Raw genomic sequence first — 12,010 nt, 5'->3', positions numbered from 1 at the left:
TTAGTGGTGCAGTGGGAGTCGAGAGGTGGAAGCTGAGGTGATGTCATGGCGTATGACACGATGCTTGTACTGTAAGTCATGGTCATGGTTTGTGTGTGTGTGTGTGTGTGTGTGTGTGTGTGTGGGAGGACGAAGAGAAGCGACTGAATGCGCATCACCGTTATCTATCTTTCTGTTGTCGGGGATAAACGCGGCGTGAACTTTGCTCGCTTGGAAAGTGTGAAGTGATGTCAGGGATGAGACTCCTGCGGCCCAGCTGGGAGACAAAGGGCCTTTAATGTGGTCGATTTCAGAGCGCCGTAAAACTGGTCAAATAATAACCCGTGTCAGGGAGAAACACACACACACACACACACACACATGCGCAACTCTTCCTGTCATTAAAGGCCAGTTTATAGCCAGGCAACTGCAGTGAGAGTGTACACAAGGCTAACACCAGCTCCAGCCCACCGTTTTCTTTTTCAGTCAAACAGAGGAAGGAAATCGGCCCGAGAACGAGACGAGATCTTATCAAAGCTGACGAGGTTAAAAGCATAAGGCGGCAAAAAACAAGATAAATGTGATTATTTTCATGATTCATTTGGACGATATGATGTTGATCGGCGTTCGCCAAAACCTCGAGACGATGATGTTCTCGAGTGTCGTGTTTTGTCTACAAACCCCGAAAACGACTCGGTTGTCATGATTTTCTTTGTTGTGCGGAGCAAAGGAACCAGAAAAAAAGCTTGTTTTAAACATTAAAAAAGGCCGATTAATCGATCGCCAACTTTTTTTTGGCGTGTTGTTGCCGAAGTATCTTCTTCGTAGCAGCCAAAATTGAGCGTAATGACGCAGTGGCACATACGTTGGGCGTCTGTACTTTGAACGTTTTGTAGATTCAATCGAGCACAGTGTTCGAACGCGAATTCTTTCTTAATTAGCACGTATTTTTCGCAATCGTTTCAGAGCATCACGATGCGTCGGAAAATGGAAGATGGTTTCTCCCAACCCCGGGGTTTGGGTTTCTCCTAACTCTAGGGTTAGGGTTTCGCCCAATGTTTAGGGTTTGGGTTTCTCCTAGCTCTAGGGTTTGGGTTTCTCCCAACTCTAGGGTTAGGATTTCGCCCAATGTTTAGGGTTTGGGTTTCTCCCAACCCTAGGGTTTGGTTTAGGGTTTCTTCCAACCCTTGGGTTTGGGTTAGGGTTTCTCCCAACCCTAGGGTTAGGGTTTCTTGCAACTCTGATCCAAAAAACTACTGTAGGGCCAGAAACATGAGTCGCTGTACAATATCTGCAGGGTGAGAAGGACTTTATAAAGGTGTAAGATCAAAGAAACGTACCACTGGGGAATCTGCATGACAGATCCCCACGAACACACACACACACACACAACAAAGGAGAAAGCTCCAACCCTTGAAATCACTCGGGCCAGGAGCGTGACTGAGTTTCTGAAGTTTTTTCGAGGCAGGAAGGCGGCCCACATCTTGGGAACATGTGCGCTGCAGCTCGCCGTGCTGCTGCTATTGCTGCTGCCGCTGGTTTGGGGCTAAAAGGCAGGAGATGTGTGTGTGGAGCACTCTCAAAACAAACATGGAGAAGGTCGGGGAGAGGGTCAGGAGCTGGCCTGAGGCGAGGCACGAACCGACGGTCAGTCACATCTAACGGTCTTGTGATTCCAACGCAGGTAACATCCGGGGTGAGGAACACGACGACGCTCGCTGCGGTGTCTACGGGATCACGCTCGAGCTACGGCTAACGGTTGTTTTGATTGTAGGTGAATCCGTTGATTGCTTTCCTCGATGAATCAAATAGATTTGGTCCACCGGGTTTGCAAAAACCACAAACGTTTGATTGAGAAACTGAGAAAATATTCACATTTAAGAAGCTGAAAAACTTGGAACAAACACGGGAACCGATTATCAGAACAGTAACAATCGATTAATCGTGGCGGGCCTTCATTACAAAACCCCCAAAAGTGTTGTGTAATTTCTAACAAACGGCGCCAGACTCCTTCATTAAGTGTAAAAAAATGAAATGAGCGCAGCAACATAAACACTGTACGTCTCACTGTTAGCGAGGCTATTGTTTTAGCGCCGACGACCTTGCGCTCCCCCCCCCCCGACTTCAAAGCGAAGAAAGATTGTTCCGTTGAATATTGCCCGGGCTTTATTGTTTATTATACTAAGCAGAGCAATAATCACACTGCGGACAGTGTTGTCTCGATGGTTGTGCCTCGCTATCTTTTTTTACGATCTAATTGCATGCAAATGCGAGGCCGTCTAGACTCTCTGAGATGCCCCCTTTTCCAGAAAGTTTAAGAAAAGTACAAAGGCATATTTTAAACGGCGAGTTGGAAAGAGAAAAAAAAATGTTTTGGCCCGATGTGTGCACTCGCAGTTCCACTGGCTTCTCAGAGGACGGCCTGTTTTCTGGGTAGACGTTGCTTCACTTGCACACAGTTACCGTCCAAGTCGTGCTTTTTCTTTTTCTTCTTCTTCTTCTTCTTCTTCCTAACATCTTCTCCAGATTTGCAAACGCTTACCAGATGTAAGAGAATTCACAGATGATTCATCGATCAAGCCCACTTTGTAGACACCGACTTCAGGGGGGGAGAGGGAAAGGTGGAAAAAAAAAAAGAAGAGACTAAACTTGGCGCCGTGACCGTGTCTTCACAAAAGGCTCATCCATTCCACCGACTGGATTCCTGCAGAATGACTTGCGGCAGCAGCTGTTTGATTGTCATTAAATCCACCGCGAGGCCTCCGACTTTATCCATTGTTACGAGAGTAGCCCGGGCCTAACGTTGCACGGCGAAGCCTCGCTTTTTAAAATTTCATGTTGCATGAATCATCTTATCTTGCCCCGGAGGAGGATAATTTACAATAAAAGAAAATTAGTCGAGGCTTTAAAAAGTTTACACGTGGGAAATCGGCGTAACCCACGGTAAGAAACAGTGGAGAGAGCAGCTGATGGAACTGGCTCCTCGAGTTTTTTTTTTTAAATATCCGCCAGAACGCAGGCAAAGGTCATGAAAACTGTGACAATAAACAAACGTGGTATAATCACCAGACACTACCGCAAGATTACAAGGCTGCAAAGCGAGAAATGCTCTGGAAACCACAAGGGGTTCGGGCCTGCTGAGTGCTGAGTGCTGCTGCTGCTGCTGCAGAAGATTTCCTCTCAGGGGGAAGCGATTGTTAAGTCTTAGTCTTTGTCTATAAGTCAGTCTTTGGCTGTTGACAAGACGTGTGTTGATGCATTTACCACCGACGGCCATTTCAAGCTATTTCAAAGACACAATTCTCCCAACTGCATAACAAACGTTCTTCTCCGGTAAAGAAGAAACAAGCAGTAACCACAACATGACTCAACTAAAGTGCTATAACCAATAACGATACCACTTTGACTCAAGTATCTACCAATACAGTCACTTTAAGGTAGGGTCCGAAACAAGTACTCGAATAGTCGATTGTTAGTCGTTTGCTAATTTAATCGTCAACTATTTTGAATGTTTTCTGGTTCCTTTTACTCCATATAACAAAGAAATCAATAAAACTGAATAAGAACATCATGATTTCCAAGTCTGGAAAACAGCAATCAACATTTTATGGACCAAACTGAGAGAACAGTCCAAAAAGATTAATCGATTGTGGAAATAATTTGCAGTTGCAGGCCTACACTCTTAGAAATAAGGGTTCCAAAAGGGTCCTTCTACAAGGGCTGAGGTTCTACCTGGAACCATTTGCTTCTGAAAAACCCTTTTCCTGAAGAAAGGGTTTTTTAAGGGTTCTTGGTAACACTAATGGTTCCAGTAAGAACCATTTAGATCCAGAGAACCCTTTAAAACCCTTTTCCTAAATAAAGGGTTTTAAAAGGGTTTTAAAAGGGTTCTTGGTGGAACCCCCCAAAAAGGGTTCTCCTATGAGGACAAGCCGAAGAACCTTATATGGTTCTACTTAGCACTTGTATTTCTAAGAGTGTAGACAGTGTATTTCTGATTCTTTTCCTTCAAAAATAAGGACATTTCTAAGTGAACCCAAACTTTTGAACAGTATTGTGTACAAAATAATGTTTGTTTGTTGCATTAACTACAAAAATAAAACTGTTGACATGTCATTGCTGTTTATAGCCAACATTTTATAAAGTGGAGAGAAAAAAACTATTTTTGGAATAAAACACAGAATTCCATCGTTTGTGGAAATTAACGAAAGTAAAAGCAACTTTAACTTTGAAGATACAGATACACTTTTATTTCTAAGCGTGTACATTTGAGCTAGCCATACTTGCAACCACTTCTACAACCGTGTAACAAATATTCTCCTACCATAAAAGAAGAAACAAACAGCTGAAATGCTGTTGCTGATTTCTTTTTAGAAAGAAAAGCCAAGAGGCTTCCATAGCCCTTGCCAGAAAAATAAGTCTGCATGCTTATTTTTTGAAAAGTAAGATGACGAGTACAACAAAAGGACATGCAGCAGCAGACAAGCAAACCCACCCCGCCGCGTGTCTCTTTAAAACACATGTGACGGTGGTTTTGGATTATGCCCAGCCAGAGACAACTTTCACAAAACTCATGGAGGCAGTTTGAAGGCAGAAGTAGCAACAGACCGAGCGTGACATTGACAAAACAAGCCTCCAGCAGCCACACACACACACACACACACACATTATTCCTCAGTTCCCTCAGGCCACGTTGATCTGCATCTCCACTCGCTTTCCGACCAGTCCACAACCAACCAACCAACCAAGCCAGCTGTAGCTCCCAGTTCCCAGTCAGGAAACCACCAAACACAAACCCATTTCCTGTGGGCAGAAGCCAAAAAACCGACTATCGGGGGTGGTGTTTACCAACAGGGCTGTGCTGCGAGGTTTTTATTTTACGGGCAATGGCTTGGTGGTTTTGAGTCGCAGCAAGAACGTCGGGGTTAGAGACTGTGCATTACGGCCCGGCGCATTAAGGAAACCACATGACAAATGCTAGGTTTTTACGAAGGAGGCGATCAATCAATCAACGTCGGGGGGTGGGGGGCTTCCGTTTGTCTTTTCACCACCACTTCTGCTTGTACGATATCGTCCTGGGAATTATCTCCTCATTAGCAAAAGAAAAACAAGATCAATCCTATTGAAACTGACTTTTTCTTCCAAGTATTAAATCCTTGGCCAAGCGTATATCGGGAACTTGGCTTGAAGGGGTTGCCTGTCTTGTTGAAAGGTTGGGGTACCCGAGAGGTACCCAATCCCAAATGGTCATTGTTAATTGGATGTTCTAAATTAGTTGTTTGGGCCATAAGATATCTGAAAAAGTTGAAAAAATGTTGACCAATCTTTCCCCAAAACCCCAAAATACTGATGTTCTCAAATGTCTTGTATTGTTTTAATGATTTATTTCTTATATAAAGCAAAGAAACCTGAAATAATTCACATTTAAATATTTCAGATAATTGGTAGGGTTGCGTCCAGAAGGCCACGCGGTGAAAAAATCTCAAAAAAGTAAGTTAAAAAGAAACTGGCTAGGGAACACTAAACATTTCTCACTGCGTAGCCTTGTAATCTTGCGGTAGTTACCCAATCCTAATTGGTCATTAATAATTTGACGTTCTAAATTAGTTGTTTGGGCCATAAGATATCTGAGAAAGTTTTAAAAAATGTTAACCAATCTTTCCCAAAACCCCAAAATCCATCAGGTAATGATGATGTTCTCAAATGTATTGTTTTGTTTTAATGATTTTGTTCATATATAAAGCAAAGAAACCTGAAATTATTCATATTTGACCCCAGGTAAGAATAAAAGTAAGTAAGAATCCGGCTCGCATTATATCTGCTTCATTTCCGACCACGCGCTATCATGGCAGAAATCGCTAATGCCCGTGCTTTTTAATTTAATTGCGAAATCCCATCGAAGCACTCGCACTGTGGCCAAAAGTGCCTTTAATACGCATTACCGCGGCCGCAAACGAGATAAGGCATCACTCCTGAGAGGCAACATGCGACTTTGCGTGAAAGCAAACTTGCTTTGAATGTTATTAAGCTATTCATCGATCGAGCTCGCGGTCGGTTTATTAAATGTCATACGCGGTGATGTAAAACAGCAACAGGATGTGTCTGAATAAGGACTTTGTATCAGGAAATGTGAGCGAATACGAGGATGTGACACAGCAATACTTTATTATCAAAGTTCTTAATGAAGAGTTACTTTTTTGTGTCCGTAAACAACCTTTTACCGATTATCCGATGATTGTTTCCCTGAGCCTCATCGAGGCAGCTTCCCTCACAGGGGACCGTTAAAAATCACAGTCCCAGAAGCAGATTATTTTGACAAGTGGAAGGGATTAGGGGTCTCTTCCTTCACCTGAAGCCAAAGGAACTGTGTGTGTGATGGATAAACGATCAGAATCGTGCCCTCCGGCAGTCTGTGCGATCTACTCCGGACAGACGCTTTAAAAACATGTACGTTTTGGCCTCCGCTTTAAAATTAGGCAACAATAACAAAACTTGTGGTGCCCCTTTTTAATTCACTGACAATCTGTGAAACCACAACACCAAGAATGACTTAATAACATCATTTTCGACCACAAAACCTCACAATAAATCATCTCACGAGACATAAATCACCATTAGCGGTGGCTCTCGCAGACATGTTTTCTTGTTAAAACAAACGCGGTATGGCTGCCAGACTAAAAAAGAAAAAAATACTTCTCGTGATCAAATTATCCGCGGATTAATTTCTTCATGCATTTATTTTGTTCAATGTTTGGTCCATAAAATATCAGAAAATGCTGTAATGATGATGTTCTCAGAGTCTTCTTTAGGACCACAAACCAAAAATATTCTCGTTTGAATGACTTCTTTGTTATGTGGAGCACAAGAAACCACATTATTCACATTTAAGAAGCTGAAAAGCCTACAAATAGATCGTCAAAATAGTTAAATTATCCATAAACAGACATCTTTACAGCCTAGTATGGGGTTAATATTGTTCCCAAAGAGTCTTCTTTAGAACCACAAACCAAAAATATCCTTGTTTGAATGATTTCTTTGTTATGTGGAGCAAAATAAACCAGATTATTACCATTTAAGATGCTGAAAAGCCTATAAATAGATCGTCATAATAGTTAAATTATGGGGCTAATATTGTTCCCAGAAAGAGGATAACTGTTGCTACTCCTATCAAATGTCTGAAAATGTTGATTATTGGTCCCCAAACCAGGTAATGATGATGTTCTCAAATGTCTTATTTTGTCCACAAACCAATATTAATTCACTTTTAATGATTTCTTTGCTATATGGAGCAAAGAATATAGAAAATGTTGACATTTAAGAGGATGAAACTTCCCTACAAGCCCTACTATCTGAAATCCCTCACCCACATAAAGTAAATGGAACATCTCCATTCATTTTGACGCCTCCAGGCTCAAAAAACAACTTCAAATTTACAGTCGCCAAAGCAGAACATAGAGAACTCTTAACCAAACACATGCACCCTATAAATAGATTGTCAAACTTGTTAAATTATCCATAATCTAGATTAATCTTTGCAGTCTTATATGGGGCTAATATTGTTCCCAAAGAGAGGATAACCGATGCCACAGCTACTTCCATCAAATGTCAGAAAATGTTGATTATTGGTCCCCAAACCAGGTAATGATGATGTTCTCAAATGTTTTATAATTCACTTTTAATGATTTCTTTGTTATTTGGAGCAAAGAATCTAGAAAATGTTCACATTTAAGAAGCTTAAAACTGGAACCCTTCAACCACATAAAGGAAATGGACCATCTCCGTTCATTTTGACCCCTCCAGGCTCAAAAAAAACAACTTCAAATTTGCAGCCGCCAAAGCAGAACACAAGAGAACTCTTCACCTCCACAAGTGGCTCAGCACCAAACGCATGCATAACTGCAGGGATTCTTGTTAATCAACAACTGCCGTAACAAATGTTTCAGCTATTTACGGTCAGAGCCGACTACAGGTGCTGAGATTACTGGGATTTTTTTCTACAAGTGTTTCGTCTGCAATATGAGAACGCTGACCTGTGAGGCTGACCTGTCCTCCCTATATCACTACTATTACTGCTGCTGCTGCTGCTGCTGCTGCTGCTGCTGCTGCTGCTGCTGCTGCTGCTGCTCCCTCCCTGGGGTAAATATAACAGAGACAGTTGACTCCACACTGATTTCACTTGGCTCAAATGCCTGCAGAGGTGGACAAACACACACTTTATTTAAAAACTAAATAAAGCGCTGTGCGCGCGCACACCCGAGATTGGGCAATATATCAGGGTTTTATCTATATACGAGATAAGCTATCGTCTTAGATTGAGGATACGTGGTGCATATATTGTATAGAGGCATGTAGTAACAGCCTTATAGCAGAATTTGACTACATAAATATTATTTATTTAACATTAAATTCAATTTTAAGCATTGTGTGCAAACTTGTTGTAATTATTACTCTTGCACGGTAAAAAAATACTGTGTGCACATTAAGGAGTGCTTTAAAACGGGGAAATTACCGCTTAATCCAAGTTATTTTAACTACTCAAACAGACAGCGCAGGTTAAGTTTATTGCAGGATCAAGTTGAGCCGCAAGTGAAATTGTTCTCGTTCTCGTTCTCTTTCGGGGGCCGGACTGTAATCATCTGCCGATCTGGCTCGTTTACAGGCCTCGCAAGGGGGAGAAAATGGAAGCCGTTCCGCCTTTGAGGTCGGCTGCCAACACCAACGCGACTATCTCGAGTGGTGTGGAAATATGCGACCTAGGTGTTGTCGAAAAGATAATTCAGAGCCATAAAGCCATTTCATTTCCCCCTTTGAAAACAATAAGATTGCGGGCCCTTAAACGTCGACGGATAAAGCTTCGACCGAGATAATAATAAAAAAAAGACGAGGGCTCGTGCACGATCCTGTCCGTGACGCGACGCGGCCTGTTCTGTTCTGTTCTGGAGCAGCTGTTTCGGGGGCCGGGACAGCCGCACCACCCCCCCCCCACCCCCCCGACAATAGCTGTCCACTCTCCACGAGGACAGGAAGAGCTGTGTGTGTGTGTGTGTGTGTGTGTGTGTGACGAACAGCACTTGAACTTGGGTAAGTGGTGCTTCAGGGCCAGCGGGGTCCCCCGCGAACACAAGTGCCCGTTATTGGTGTTTGCGGAGGGGGAAAAGAATAAAAAAGTTGCATTCCCGTATATTTCCCTGGGGAAGATAAACGGCCTAACACAGGAACCTGGACTAGTATTTGGTCCTAGCCCACATTCCCCCTGCTCAACACACACACACACACACACACAGATGCCTAAATGTCAGGGAGGATTCACTGTGGTGAAGATTGAGAGCACAGAGGACGGTGTTGTCTGTAAACAAACTCTTGTCATTCAGCTCGATAAGCGTTGAATTTTTTCCCCCGCAGACTCGCGAACGACAACAACAAAAAAGTTGTCCCAAATTGACTCGTTTCCTAAAAATGAGTTGACAGACTGTTGTCCGTCTGACCCGGAGGAACCCGCAAGAAATCTAATTCGTATTCCTTTACGGGCGACGGGGTGGTACGGTCGTAAATCTGCCTGAATAAAGCAGAGGTTTATTTGTTGTGACGTGTTTGGATCCATGTGTTTACACAGCTAAACGCTGAAAATAATACGTTTAAAGAATGTATGTATTGTACATATCGTGTGCGCAGGTGTCGGAACCCATAAAATTCGAACCACCGATAAGGACGATAAGTCACGTCGTAGATATGCAACCGAACTGCATTATTCACCGAATGTGGTTTTCTTTACTCTTTCAATCGAACTGTCCCGCTGTGAAGGAACTCTGTGAATGTTAAATATAACAACTGTCACGGCAAAAGACAGATGCTGAAGTCCTAAAAAAAAGGAGAATGAACAGTGACAGATGGGGATGGGACACTTCGGGATATTATTGTGCAACATAACGTGTTAATAAAGTTTTTTTGTGAAGTTTGTCGCATCTATTTTAGCAATAAGAGCATTTTCGTTAAGTTTGTTTGTGCCAAAATGGTCACAATTAGGATTCTGAATCGATTCATACGCTTTTTTTAAAGTTTCTAAGTTTGTGTTATTTGTGTACAGTTTATTTTTGTAACTTCTGTGGGAAAAAGGCAGCTAGCTTAAGCTTTTATTTACGCAAGTTATTTTATTGTACAGTTAGTAAGTAAGTTTTTATTTGCTTTGAATGAATAAATGTTAACTTTTGTCTTAAGTTTGCCTTTTGTGTGATCACATGATCACATTATCTTATACAAACTGCGTTGTTTTGATGCGATCATTTGCCTTAACACACAACTTTTGAATCGAGAATCGTTTGCATCGTATCGTGAGCCACCCATAAAGATTCACGTCCCTAGTCGCAACATCCTGATTACCAAACGAATAAAACGCACATTTTAACCTACATTTAAGCAACTAAATGCTTGTTTATGTGTTTCCACACGTAGCTGTTAAATTCACCAAGATTTTAAATTTAAAGTACGATTCAGTGGCGAAGAAGGGTATGTGGGGGGCGCAAGTTGATGACGTAAATAAAGCGTGCTGGGCGTTAGCTATCGTAGCCGTTCGCACGTACGCGGTCGCGTTAGCTCGCTTTGCACCAGTTAGTCGAGGAATGTCGTTTTCAACCAGTCCTTTGACGTGCACACGTCTATTTCCCACGGAACTATTTTCCAATTTACATTTTGTCCATATGCCAATTTCCGCCCCTCCCTGAAGCGTAGAAACTTTTACAGCAAACATTTTGTTTTTGCATATTCTTTTCAAACTCCATTCTGTTCCGTTCCCTTTTGCAACAAAGTTCATGCAAAAAAAAAAAAGAAGTCACTTAAGAGTATCGCGAATCGCGGTTATTTTTCGTCATGATAATCGGAAAAAAATATCGCTAAAATCTTTTTTGACAAAATTCCCTCGGAGAAAATGTCAATACATGTTCTTTAAATGTGTTTTTTGAGATAATAAAAAGTTTCTACACAAGTATTCACATATTACAAATACCGTCGCCCCCCCCCCCTTAGTCGTAATGGGCCGGTCAATAAATAGGCTCGGGGGGCAACAACTCACTCAGCGCTTTACTTACAAGGAAACGGTCCGGGCAGGAAGGTCCGGAGGCGTCGCCGTCAGCTCCAGGCTGCTACAGTCCACCGAATCCCCGCTGCAGGTGCAGTTCTGGGCGCACGGCAGCTCCGACGTGAACCCGTAACTGCCGAACACTTCCACCGTGACGAGTAAGCAAAAAACACCGACAGAAACGCGTCCAAATCGTCCCGGGGACGCCGCCATTTTGTATCCAGCTTTTTTAAACACAGCGCGGCCGCGGAGCTCTCCTTTCTCCTCCTCGTCGTCGTCCCCCCACCACCACCACCACCTCCACCACCACCTCCTCCTCCAAACTCCAAACTCGCCACACAAGCCGGAATATTAATGTCGCTTCGGGGGAAAAACGTGTGGCTTTTACGGGCACATTAACTATTATCTCCGTGGCATCCGAGGGGGCTGGTGAATGTCACCACCATGGCGCAGTGAAAGTGATCGCGGGTTCCATCCTGCTCGTCCCAACTTCCCAAGAAAACAAATCTCAGCTGGATGTAATGTCGCTAAAGTTACACTTATTACTATTATTTATTTATTTTTAATTTAAAAAGTGGGTCAATTGTTTTACTCCATTCCACTGTGCTACAGGTTCTGTTTGGAAACACGTTTACCTGCCACCGGGAAGCTCTGAAACTAAACTCGGCGTCGTAAGAATTCAAAAAATAAAATAAAATAAAAAAGTCCCACACGGAGCTAAAAATGATATTTAAGCCGAGTTAAGTCCCGTAGCAGCGGTTGCCGTGAAGCACCAAACTCTCTCCGTCTCCGCCGCGTATTCAAGTCCGAAATCTCGACAGCAAACTCCGCCGTACAATCCAAGTTTGAGGCTCCAGGAAAGGGTGGAAGAAAAAAAAGTCAACCAGCGGCGTCTCGGGTGCGCTTTTACCGCCTCGCAGTCCCCACGACACGGCGAGTATTAAAACAGAGTCTCCGTCT

General features: G+C 42.9%; 1 protein-coding gene across 1 annotated transcript in view; it reads right to left on the bottom strand.

The window, feature by feature from the left end:
- The window catches only part of lrig1 (leucine-rich repeats and immunoglobulin-like domains 1), a 60,182-nt gene extending 48,866 nt beyond the window's left edge, over window positions 1–11,316 (bottom strand). Inside the window, exon 1 of the mRNA XM_083907495.1 lies at window positions 11,061–11,316. Coding sequence (XP_083763621.1) covers window positions 11,061–11,263 — 203 coding nt within the window. The 5' untranslated portion in view covers window positions 11,264–11,316. The remainder of the gene's footprint in view (window positions 1–11,060) is intronic.
- Window positions 11,317–12,010: the final 694 nt, after the last annotated feature.

The sequence above is a fragment of the Microchirus variegatus genome (assembly GCF_963457635.1).
Source record: "Microchirus variegatus genome assembly, chromosome: 21".
Lineage (NCBI taxonomy): Eukaryota > Metazoa > Chordata > Actinopteri > Pleuronectiformes > Soleidae > Microchirus > Microchirus variegatus.
This window is presented reverse-complemented; position numbering and strand designations above follow the sequence as displayed.